Source organism: Haliaeetus albicilla, chromosome Z (genome assembly GCF_947461875.1).
Source record: "Haliaeetus albicilla chromosome Z, bHalAlb1.1, whole genome shotgun sequence".
In the NCBI taxonomy this organism is placed as follows: Eukaryota; Metazoa; Chordata; class Aves; order Accipitriformes; family Accipitridae; genus Haliaeetus; species Haliaeetus albicilla.
Window position 1 is genome coordinate 67,069,051 of NC_091516.1, and position 12,874 is coordinate 67,081,924.

At 44.1% G+C, this 12,874-nt stretch overlaps 1 protein-coding gene across 1 annotated transcript in view; it reads left to right on the top strand.

Annotated features, from left to right (window-relative positions):
- Positions 1-251: 251 nt before the first annotated feature.
- Positions 252-12,874, top strand: part of RASA1 (RAS p21 protein activator 1) — a 65,502-nt gene continuing 52,879 nt past the window's right edge. The window contains exon 1 of the mRNA XM_069776004.1: positions 252-793. Within this exon, the coding sequence (XP_069632105.1) occupies positions 285-793 (509 nt within the window). The 5' untranslated portion in view covers positions 252-284. The remainder of the gene's footprint in view (positions 794-12,874) is intronic.

Consider the following 12,874-nt stretch of genomic DNA (forward strand, 5'->3'; position numbering starts at 1 on the left):
CCGCCGGAGCCGCTCCCCTGGCGGCCGCCGGGGGCCGAGGCAGGCGCGGCGGGGCCCTTTGCGGAGCTGCCCTGCGCGCCCAGCCCCCGCCCAGCCGGGTATTGTTCCCAGCCCGTCTCCGCCGGGGAAGTTTTGCCCTCGTCCCGGCTCCGCTCCCCGCCGGGGCGGGGCGGGGGTGGGGGGTGGTGGTGGGGGGGGGCCGGGGCCCCTTTGTCGCCACCTCCCCGGCGTGCGGCGGCCGGCGGAGGGGGGCCGGCGGGGGGCGGGGGGGGGCGAGGCTCAACATGATGGCGGCCGAGGCCGGGGGTGAGGAGGGCGGCTCGGTTACCTCAGCCGGGACGGCGGGAGCCGCCGCGGGCGCGGAACCGGGGCGCTACCCCGCCGTGTGCCCGAGCAGGGGGCCGGGGCCGCAGGGTCCCTTCCCGGCCGGCTCCGGCTCCGGCGGCTCTGGCGGCGGCAGCCCGGGCGCCGGCCCCCCGGGTGGCCCGGCTTTGTGCTCGGTGCTGGGGCTGCTGGAGCTGGGCGTGGGGCCTGCCCCTCCGGCGGCCGGCGGCGGCGCCTCCGCCGCCACCACCACCGCGGCGGCCGGCCCGGGGCAGGGACCGGAGGCGGCCCGGACGGCCGATCCCGGTACCGCCGCCTCCGCCGCCGCCTTCCCCCCGCTGCCGCCGCCGCCGCCGCCGCCCCCCTTAGCCGGGGGGCTGGGAACTGTGGACGAAGGGGACTCGCTGGACGGGCCGGAGTACGAAGAGGAGGAGGTGGCCATCCCGCTCAACGCGCCCCCCACCAACCAGTGAGTAGCCACCGCCCCGCCGGGGCCCGCCACGCCCGGCCGCTCCCCCCCCCCCACCCCCCGACTCCCCCCCCCCTCGCCCCGCCGGTCTCCGAGGAGCGGGGTCCGCGGCGCCGGGCCCCCGCCTTTGCCCGGTGGAAAGCGTGTGTGGAAGTCCCGCAGAAGTTTTGTGATACCCCCCCCCCCCCACCACCCCGCCCCCGGTTCCGCTGCACAGCAGGAAGGCTGCTCCACCGGGAGAGTGCCCGGCGACCGGAGTCCCGGGGCGGGCAGAGCCGGTGCCCGGCCCGGCGGCGGCTGGCCCTCGGCGGAGGGGACAGCCCTCCTCCGCTTGGCGGACCGGCCGTGAAGAAGCAGTTCCCCTTCACTGGAAGGTGGTGCTGCGGGAATAACTGGGGTCAGCTCCTGGAAAAAAAAAAAAAGGCGCTCTGGTTTAGGGTGGTTGGTTGGGTTTTTTTTGGTTTGTTTTTTTTTTTTATTTTGCAAGCTTTCATAGGGATACTGCAGGCTGCCAGGAAGAGTGAGCTATTCCGGTTGTGGTTTAACTACCTGTTGGGGAGGCTTTTCCAATCTCCGGTAGCGCCGTAGTCTTTCTCAGCAGAGCCATAAGCTTTATTTTTCTTACATAAAAGCTAAGAAAAATGCTTTCCATGGCATAAGATAACTCATATACCGTGTCATCATTTTGTATTGCATTGCTTTCTACTAAAAAAAAAAAAAATAAAAAAATTTAGCTTTTCCATTTCATACACAAACATAGCTAAAGTAGTGCGCACGTGTTTGGTCCTTTTTTAAATTCAGGCAGTCTTGAAACGTGGATTTAAAATGAATTAATATTCTATTTTTTAAAGTATTAGCAGAGAGGCTGTTTTTATAAATAATGGCTAACTGATTTACTGCTCAGCCAATTTAAATTGAAGTTGGTACGTTCAGAGAGAGGAGGCAGTTGAAAAAAAGAAACCGTAAACCTGCAGTTAGGTTTTATTACACTTATCCATCCATTAGGTTAATCGGGACTCCTGCAGTGCTGGTAGTAGAAAGAATCTTGCACTAGAGGCAGACCAGTTCTGTGTTTATGTTGTGTGAAACATAAGATCAGATAATGTTATGTAGAGTTTGTGTAATTAGTAAGTACTCGAAACACAACCTTTGGATTTAACTGTAGAAAGTCTGCAGGCTTATGTAAAGCACTTGCAAGGCTCGTATTAGAACAGAAAATAGCCCTTGAGCAGGTACCATATTCTCCCCCCAAATGAAGTTGCTTCAGAGGATTAAATTGCTTCCATCAGCACCTAGGAGTATGTTGTTCCTTCAGTTACAGTGAGTATAGTCGATAATTTAGGGTTTTGAGGTACAGGGTGGCAGATGTATTCAAGATAGAGGTCAGAAAGTTAATCTGCAAACCCATCTGAATTTGGGTTCCTTTTACGTTCTGTCGTAACTCCACTGTCAGAGAGTTAACTTCTGCACTATTTCTGTACTTCCAAGATTTCAGGAGCCATTGCAGTTGTATGGAGGACATAAAAGGTAACATTATAGGATTTCTTTTAAATTAGTCTCTCTAACCTTGACAGGCTTCCTAGTAATCCTTTATTCTTTTAATTTCTGGACTTGTTGTGGAAGTTTGTAGGCATTAAGGCCTTGTTTTGTGAAGATGGTGTTTGAATAGTCTTAGGCTTGTAGAATTCCCTAATGAGCTAGAAATAGGATTAGGCAGATTTGACAAAGGGTAAGGAGGGAAATAAAATCAAAGTTACTTCTTCAGTATTGGGTGCCAAGTCAGTGAGATACAGAATCCTGCTCTTTGGTTTTCTGTCTGGAAGATCGGACTGCTTCTTCTGTTAGACCCGGCTAAGATCCCCATAGAACTGAGGAAGAAGCCAAAAAGCAAGCTGCTTAATCACCTGTTTGATACTAAATGATTGCTACCACGTCTACAATTCTGAGTGAATTTTGCAGTCAATATTGTCGTGTAAGTCACATGCAAGCATGATGGCTAACTTTCATGAGAGAGGATGTTAGATTTCTGACGAAGAGTACATGCTAGGGGAAGACTGCAGAGGCCCTGATTTTGTTTTGGTTGGCAAGGCTACTTACCTTAGTCAGACAAAGGGGACATTGAAGTTTTTGCAGGACCAGGGCATAGCTCTGTAGTTAAATGTTCTTCTCTTGAAGTTTCTTCAATACAGGAACATCCAAGAAATAAAATAAATTAAAAAAAAAAATGAATCAGAAGTTCATACCTCCACATACTTAATCTTTTTCTTTGCAATTTTATCCTTGGTGTGTGACTTTTCCATAAAAAAATTAAGTTGGCTGATTAAAATGATTAGAAGCCTTTTTCCCTTTCATTCATCTCTTATTTATTTTATACAGCATCAGTTTTTACCGTTCTCAGTTAAGTCATTTACATTGGCCATATGTTGATAGTAAATTGTATCCTTTCAGTCCTGCTGTTTTATTTTGGAAGTGCCCTTTCTTTGTAGGCATACCATCTGCTTCTATGGAGTTGAACTCCTGATTGATTACCAAAAACAAAGATCAGTATTATCTACCATCTTATATAAGGAAAGGTCCAATATAACTCTTTAAGAACAGTAATTGATCTTGCAATTTAAACTTGGATTAAATTTCTCCAGTTGAATGTGATTACAAAACTGTTGTTCCATTTGTTTAAATATGACTGCCAGCTCCACCCTTTCCCACTTCCTCCTAATTCATTCAGTTTTTATAGGAGGCATGCAGGGTTGGCTTGATGGATAATTCCACGATTCTGTCAAATGTTTTTTTTGTCTTAATTGCTTACAATATGTTATGCATACATCAGAAAATTGAGAGTGCTCTTCACTCCTGGCCTTGTTTTATGTGATTATAAAATTACTGTTCTCCACTGTAAGAATAAAAAGGCATTATTTCTTTCACAACAGTAACGACTCACTAGGCTTCTTTGCCTTCCCATGGACATGCATTGCATTTCAGGGTTAACTGAGTGGCTGGTTACTTGACTCCAAACAAAAGTGTCTGGTAAAGTTGCTGCTGGTGTTTCCAAGTTCATACTCCAATCTTAGATTAGACTTTTAAGTATAAAGTAAAATGAAGCTTTCTGCATAAACTTAGACCAAATTTATCACCTTTTCATCTCCTAACTTGTTTTGCAAATTAAAAAAAAAAAAAAACCAAAACCAAAACACAAACCAAACAAAATCTGAGTTCCCAGTTTGTAAGTGTTAGGCTGTAAAGGTGTTACAGACGAAACATTTTTTTAAACGTGAGTAGCTCTTAAATACTGTATAGTTGACATTCTGGCATTCACAGTAACTAACCTGAAGAGATGGGAAGTAAAGCAGATGCAAGTTCTGCACTTCCCATCAGGATGCTGTAAATATAGTTTGTTCGGGGTAGTCAGGATGTGTTCATCTCTGCTACCAAGCACCTAATACACTTAATTTCCTCTTCTCTTTTCCATGTACCTAAGGAAAAGGGGAATATGACTTCTCTTGGTGTGTTTTCTTTAATTTTCTAGCAGTGGGAGGAAATTGTTAGCATGTAACAGGTTCTCTTTATTCACAAAATCCCCAAGTAGCCTTGATTTTTGTCTTTGATCCAGAGTGAAACTGACTCAAGGCTTGTCTATTCTGTGTGTGTGTGGTTTTTCATTTTTCTGGAGCACAGCAGTAGCGCGTTTATATTGTAGCTTAATGCTAGATGGGAGGCGCAGGATGCTAGGGGATAAAGTGGGCAACTCCGTGTTTGTTTTGGTCATTTTTTTTTCTGTGCTTTCTGCCCTGTTTGCAAAGCTCGCTAACAGAGGCTGAAATAGGGTAAGGAAATACCTTCGTATTTAATGAATGAATGCTATTTAACTTGGTTGTAAACCAGTGGTATGTGGAATAGTTCAGTTATTTATGTATTTGATTAAAAATCTTAGTTGACAAAATTATTTTAGATCCTAGTGTTCCATTAAGGTGGCAAAAGCAGTTCCACTGTATTCCAGCAAAACTGATATTTTTCTTACAGTGTTTTTTGAGCAGTGGTTATCAGTCTGAAATAGAAATAGTTGAAATCAAAAGCTATCAACCATTCAAAGTGAGACAGGCTGTCAAAATACCGTCTGTTTAAAACAGATCTTACCCAAAGCAGATGTATTCTTACAGCCACTCTTGGTGCCTGTTGAGGCAACATAATAGTGAGAAAAAGAGCTGAAGATAGAGAGATGGATAGAGAAATATTACATAAGCATGGATTGCATGAAAGTAGAATATTTTCCTACCTGAACGTAGTGTGAAGTTCTGTTTTTTTTCACGACTGTCGAAGGTGGCAAGTCCGGTCTTCTGCAGCACTTATTTCAGTAACTCCTGAAAAGGAATTTTTTTCTGAATAATGGCTGCAGGCCCTTTTCCATACTGATGAATGAATCTGTTGCACTGAAAACTGAGGGCAAATAATATTGGCATGTTCAATTAGGTACTGTATAAACAAAAATGAAATGTGGTGTAACTTGATTTTAGTGTATGAGGTTTCTGTTTAGCAGTTAATGTGGTTAGCAGCTAAACTTTTCTAGATAATAAATTTCTTTATTAATTCCTGTTCTCTACAGAAGGGAAACACCTTATTTTTCTAAAGCTGATAGGTAGTGTACGGATTTGGCCACTTACAGAACAGATCTGAATAGAAATCTGGTTTTAGCTCTGGCTGAATGTGTGGTGTTAGAAGTGCTGTCTTAAATGAATGGCTAAAAGCAGCAGAGTAAAATTGTGCCTAACCATATATAGGAAGTGAAGCAGTAAGTAAACGGAGTATGTTAGGTACATATATAAATGAAAGCTTCAGATGAAGAAAACCAGAAGTAGAACAGCATTCGATGCCGGAAAAAGTTTGAGGAGGATTTTTCAGTAGTTCAGTCAATATTTCTTGTTAACATCAGATGATGTAGTTTAGTTTAAACAGTGAATAGAGTCTCTCGATCTGCGCTTTATCTAGTTTTTATTTTGTGTCGTATGTTGACTCCCAGAACTTCAGTGTGGGACTTATACACTTCATTTACTGGCCTACCCTATTGCAAAGCATAATATTGTGCCGTATATATTCACCTTCTCTTGTCTTAATGTTTTGTGGCTGGAGAGTGGGGAGGAGCACAAGTTTAATCTGTGGGGCCATGGGTCTCTTCAGTGTTGGACCCTATCTGTTGAGTCAGACATAAATTCTTAGGACTCCTGTAGTAGTTTCCCTGTTGCTCACATATCTTTCTTTCTCCTTTAACAAAACCAAAAAATATCTTGGCATTTGTCTCACTGATAGGTGCAGTAGGAAGGAGGAGAAGGCATTTTGTTTTAACGTTCTTTTTGTGCTGCATGGAAGTATTGCAGCGAAATGATGATGCGTTTCTCTGTGTCCTTCCAGAGCATGGTCAGTACTAATAACATGTTACCAGTGCTTGACAAGTTTTATATACTTGTCCCATTTTATATACTTTTATATACTATATAAAGACTTCAGGCAGTCTTCAGTATTTTTTATTTTTATGTAAAATATCTGCTCTATCACTCTGGAGCAGAAAAAAGTTGAGTCTGTCTTTAAATTATGTTTTGTGTTGAAGGTGGTGAGCAGTAGTCAGCATGGATTTATGAGGGGGAAATCGTGCTTAACCAACCTAACAGCCTTCTACAATGAGGTCATCGGCTCAGGTAGAAAGGAGGAGAGTTTACCTCAACTTTAGTAAGGCTTTCGACACCATCTCCCATAGCCTCCTCATAGACAAGCTGACAGCGTACAGGTTAGATAAATGGGCAGTGAGGTGGATTGAAAACCGGCTGAACAGCCGGGCCCAGAGGGTGGTGATCAGCAGCACAAAGTCCAGGTGGAGGCAAGTCACTGGTGGTGTTCCCCAGGGTGTACCCAAGGGCCAATACTGTTTAACATTTTGATTAATGACCTGGATGCTGGGACAGAGTGCACCCTTAGCAAGTTTGTAGACAATGCAAAACTGAGAGGAGTGGCTGAAACACCAGGTGGGTGTGCTGCCACCCAGAGTGACCTGGACAGGCTGGAAGATGGGGCTGCCAGGGATCTCGTGAAGGTCAACAAAGAAAATGCAAAGCTGTGGCACTGGGGAGGAGTAACCCCAAGCACGTGCTGGGGGCTGACCAGCTGGAAGGCAGCCCTGCAGAGAAGGACGTGGGCATCCCGGTGGGCAGAGCCAGCAATGCACCCTCATGGCAAAGGCAGCTAACAGTATCTTGGGCTGCACTGGGAGGAGCGTTGCCAGCAGCTTGCAGGAGGTGGTCCTTCTCCTCTGCTCAGCACTGGTGAGACACATCTGGAGTGCTGTGCCCAGTGCAGGGCTCGCCAGTACAAGAGAGACATGGACTTACTGAAGTGGGCCCGGGGCAGGGCCACCAAGATGATGAAGGAAATGGATCGTCTGTCAGACAAGAAGAGGCTGAGAAAGCTGGGACTGTTCACCCTGGAGAAGAGGCAGCTCGGGTGGGTCTTATCCATGTGTATAAATACCTGATGGGAGGGAATGAAGAAGAGGGGAGCCAGACTGTCCTCTGTGGTGCCCAGTGATAGGGCAAGAGGCAATGGAAACAAATTAAAGAATTTGAAATTCCATCCGAATAAAAAAAAAAAGAAGCCTTTTTTTATGGTGGGAGTGGTCAAACAGTGGCAGATGTTGCCCAGAGAGGTTGTGGTGTCTCCATCATTGAGGATGTTCATTACCCAAGTGAACATGGCCCTGAGCAACAGCTGTAGCTGGCTCTGCTTTAGCAGGGTGGGGAGAGAAGGTTGGACTAAATGATCCCCAGCAGTCACTTCCAACTTGAGTCAATCTGTATATGTCCAAATATACTATTTATAGTTGAGGATCAGTGTTACAGGACCTATTTGCTGGAAATTGTTACTTGAAGTAGAAAGGAATAATGTCAGAGGCAGTAGCTAATAGGGAAGACTTTAAAGGAAAGGACAAGAAATCCTTAGGATCATAAACAGAATATTTCATTATTTTTTTATGTAGCAGATCTCATAATTTCTGCTGTAAAAGCTCAAGAATTTGCCTGTTGAAAAAAAGAAGTCTTTCTAAGGTAGCTAGCAGTGCTGCTTAAATATTTAATAAATTTGCTTGGAATATCTACCTTTTCCTTCTAAAGTATGTTTTTATTACAATTATTAATGTGTACAAATTAATGTATACAAACTAGTGTTGCTGAATTAAATTGAAAGCTCCAGTCAGTGTTCTGGTAAGTTAGCAGTCTGATTCTTGTGATGATCAGGCCCTAAAAAAGTCATTTTCATCTTCAGTGTTTGGTATTTGCAGCTGCTTCTGAGGCCAACTTCATACCAAATCAATTCTTTTTGTTAGGGTTTTCTCTTTTGTTAAACTGAAATAGCAATAGTTGTTCATCCTCAAGTGCTAATTTTTTTTTCCAAGTATACAGTTTCATCAGGGTTGGAATATATAGAATCATAGAACCATAAAACAGCCCAGGTTGGGAGGGACCTTGAAAGATCATCTAGCCCAGCCTTTTGTGGGAAGGGGAGTGTAGCTGAGATTATCTAGCAGCCTGTCCAGTTGCATCTTGAAAAATTCCAGTGAGGTTTTCCTCCTCCTTGGGGAGGTTGTTCAAGTGAATGATTGTTCTCACTGTAAAAAAAAAATTAACTACTGGAATAGTGTGATGAGGTCCCCCTGAGCCTTCTCTTCTTCAGGGAGAAGAGGCCTAACTCAGTCTTTCCTCACAGGGCGGGTTCTCCAGCCCTTTGATCATCTTTGTGGCCCTCCTGCGGACCCTCTCCAGTCTGTCTGCATCTTTCTTGAATTGTGGGGACTGGAACTGGACACAGTACTGAGGGTGCAGCCTGAAAACTGGTAGAGTGGGTTGATCACGTCTCTACCTCTGCTAGCAATGCCCGAGTGGGTGCAGCGCAGGATCCGATCTGCCTTTGCTGCTGTAGTGGCACGCTGCTGACTTCTGATCGTTCTGTTGTCCACCAGGACCCCCAGGTCCCTCTCAGCAAGGCTGCTCCCCGGCCACACGGATCCCAGCCTGGACGGGGCTCTTTGGTTATGTCATCCCCAGTGCGGGACATTGCACTTGTCTTTGTTAAACTTCATACAGCTCTTGCTAGCCCACGCTTCCAGCCTGCCCAGGTCTCTCTGTAGGGTGGCTCTCCCTTCTGACGTGTCTAGCTCACCACCCAGTTTGGTGTCATCAGCAAACTTGGTGAGGGTGCTTTTAATCCCATCATCCAGCTCATTTGTGAAGATGTTGAACAACGTGGGGCCAAGTGTCAATCCCTTGGGGACCCCACTCGTGACAGGCTGCTGGCCAGAGTACAAACCACTGATCACCACGCTCTGAACCCAGCCCGTGAGACAATTTCCTTCCGATCTTGCAGACCACCCATCCAGTCTGTATCTTGCCAGTTTGTCCAGTTAATGTTAGTGTTGAGATGTTAACTGTATGTAATTACATGTGAAGAAGTTGAGTATGTAACTACATGGGACTATTTAAAACATTACAGTTTTCTGTTAAAGATTACTGTCATTGGCTCAGCAGGGGTGGGTATGTGATTTTCTTATTAATAGCTTCTTAAAGATATTTGGACAAGTTCTGTGAACTTCCCCTTGCAGAGTACACTGCTTTCTTTTCTGGAGTAGTTTCCAGAAATCATCTAGGTTTAGCCAGCCTTTGATAATCAGCCCAGGAGTTGTATGGTAATTCTGTGTAGATTTGTGGAAGAAGTTTTTCTCAAGTGTTGGTCTTTTTTTTTTTTTTTTTTTTGATATTAAGATTTTACGTCCACCTTTTGCTTTCCATAAAATTATGCATATGTACATAAATGTTCAGCTGTATGTAGGACAGGCGCAAAAGGATATTCAGTCTGTGGCTTACTCATTGGGTTTTGTATGGTTATTTTACAGATAAATTGCATCATCTTTTTCTATACATAAAATTAAAGAGTAACCATAAATCAATCAATTCCTCTTTTATATTGCCATCTGTTAGAGTAACGTTAGAGACATTACAAGATTCAAGCCCGGATACTTGCTTAATCCAGAAGATTAAGGAATTGCTTGCGTTATCTTGTTGAAACCACACCTTTTCCCCAGAATTTTTCTTGCATAGATTTTTGTGCTTTCTGAGCATCTGTGGAGACATTTTTTTTGTTGCTGTTCTTTCTACTCCTTGGCAATAAAAGGGATGCTAGATAAATTTATTTATTCTTCCAAAAGCAAAATGTTACCAAGCCTCTGTAGTAATCATCCCGTTCTATATTCAAGTATAGAAATAGGGTTTTTTTTCCTGCCTTAGTTGTACACACAGTGTTTTTATGCCACACTGTTGGATCTGTTGTGTGTGGATTGTACTCTCCAGGTTATACTCCCTCACTGTTGTTCCTAGTGCATGTGGGAAGAATTGGATTTAATCCAGGCATTGTATCTGTCTTTGATTCCTAGCGTATAACTGTCAGGGTTTTCTCATTATAGAAACAGTTATCTATCCATGGGTGTGATGCACTTCTTTAGAGAGGCCTTCCAGCTTGCAAGAGGAGGTGAGCATGGAGCACAGAACAAAACCCTATGCTTGGTTAGAGAGGGTGAGGTGAAAGGAGGAGGAGAAGGAAGGTGATGGAGCCTCTGGCACATTTAATGAGGTTAATGGCAGACAAGATGAATGTCTTAGAAATTTCTCAATTATTGCCAAAGAGTATCTGCTGATTTGTGTAGCAGTATTGTTTCTGTAGTAGTTACTCTTAGTTCAAACAGAAAAAGGCATATTTTTTACTTGAGGGCCCAAGTAGGAAGCATGTGAAAATGGTAAGTTTCTTCCTAAAAGCTTTAATGAGTTCCAGAACTCACTTCCTAAGCTGATCCTTCAGGAAGAAAATGCAAGCTGTTTCAAGAGCTATTTTTCAGCCAGTTTAGCTACATTTTACCTGCTTATTGGTGGCTCTTGCAAAAATGAGATAGGCTATCAGTCTTTGTTTCAGTAAATATTTATCAGGTAGGATTGGAAGAGATCTTTTGGCTATGAGGGATATTATGCTGTTGTCACATCTCTGTCTCTTTTAAAGCTTATAGCATTGTTTGTTACAGCAGTTGAAACTTTTAGAACCTTTCTTTCCCTAGTGAAGTCATTTAAATGTATTCCTTTAACTGTATGCTTATCTTGCTCTTTCATCTTTGCATAGTCTTTTTGTTAAGATGTACTGATGTTTTTGGTTAATCTGTTTTGTTTTAGCCCAGAGTTGATGTAAACTGTGCTGCAAGTGTTCTGATGGTTTCTTTTGGGGGTGTGTGTGTCCCATGGTTAACAGGTTGTCACAGCTGCTGTACTGACGAGTGCCTACGGTAGTGACTTTCCACGGTAGTTGGCTGGTTCCTAGTCTTGAAGTGCAGCACGGTTCAGTTTTCCACATGCTGTTTCTAAGAAGTTTTGGAACAGTCAAATGAGAAAAGCAGAGTTGTTCTTCATTAGGCTTACATGGGTATGCCTACATGCATTGTACGGCCTCTTAGAAAAATGCATAGGGATGCAAAAGGGATAAAACCCCCTCCCTCCATTCCCTAGAAGAGTATGTAACACTCACATACTTGGCTTCAAGTTAGTTTCAGCTCTTGTTTCATTATCTTAAAGGTGCATCCAGTGTAGTAGTTGATAGGTATTTGCAGAGCTTTTTCTGGCAGGAGGTTCTTTGTGATGTGGAGAACTGCAAAGACTTGGTCAAAAATTGGTAACTACTGAATAGTAACTAATAGGACAGAAGAAGGATGTGAATTTACTAAAGTTTGAGTGAAACTTAATTTAATCTCTACAAATAATGTGCATAAAGGAAGTAGTGCAGCCTTACAAATCTGACAGAGGAGGGGGTAAAGTGTTAGAAGGCAGAGTCTGGATAAAAATGGTAAAACTAAGAATGCTGAGAGAAACTGTAAGACAGAAATCAAAGTTAAACAGTGAATAGGAGCATCCAGTCTTCACATGGAAAGCTTGAGAGGGGGTGGTTGGTGTTAACAGGATAAGAAGAAACAAGTAAGAATAGAGGATATTTTGTTGTTTTTTTTTTTCTCCTCTGTCTTTCTGAAACTGCTTGAGATTCCTGTGTGCCATTTGAAAGTGAGGATTTTCCCAGTTCATGGTAATCGTCTTTGCTCTCTTTTGCCTCAAATGGGAACAGAGCTTGCATAGTCTCAGGGGGTGATAACTAGAATCTGTAATGTGTGAAAGGTACTAAGGCAGTGACTGAATTGATGGAGGGGAGCTCTGACCATGACTGCTAGAAGTTCTCCATTCCTCTTACACGTTTTGTTGAAGCAGCATGGTATGGCTAAGAGCCTTGGGTGAAGTGGATATGGCATTTGATGACCCTTTTTCCTGTACACCATAACTTTTTCTAGACAGAAGTAGAGAGGCCTGCAGCTATTCTCAACATCTACATTTGTACTAAGTTGCTGAAAAACACTTTTACTCCCCTTCAGCACTTTCTCCTGCATTCCCTCCTCCCTAACCTACTGTGTTCCTAACTGAAAATTGCAGCATACTGTAACAGCAGAATCCTTTAGCGGAACAACAAAGCTTCATAATATTTGCTTTTCCCACATGGAAAAAGGAAATATAATAAAAGGATTTGGTTGAACAATGTGACATGCTTCCACACACAATAGCAGCTGCCTCCTTCCAGATGGCAAATTCGCCATCTGCTGCCTCTTTGTGAACAGCCTGTGCCTTGCATGGACCTTGTGTAGTGTCCATGTTGAGGGCCGAAAGTCCCGTTACTGTACCATGAGCTTGCTAAAGGAATGCAGCGTAGTTGCATTCCTGCTCACAGTAAACAGTGCTGGCTGGGCCCAGTGAGGCTGGTGTGACTGGGTGTCTGGTACCCAGCATGTTCCATGGAGTGAAGGAGAATTAAGGAGCTCTTGTTTGCAGGCCAGAGGTAACGGCTCTAACTGCAGTGCAACTCCTTTCACGAGGTTCTTGACTTACAGTTTACGGCTGTCAGCCACACAACGTGGCTGTGGCTGTAGTGTAGGGACCATTCTTCTGCACAGCTGTGTGTTGCTTGTGTGGCTATATA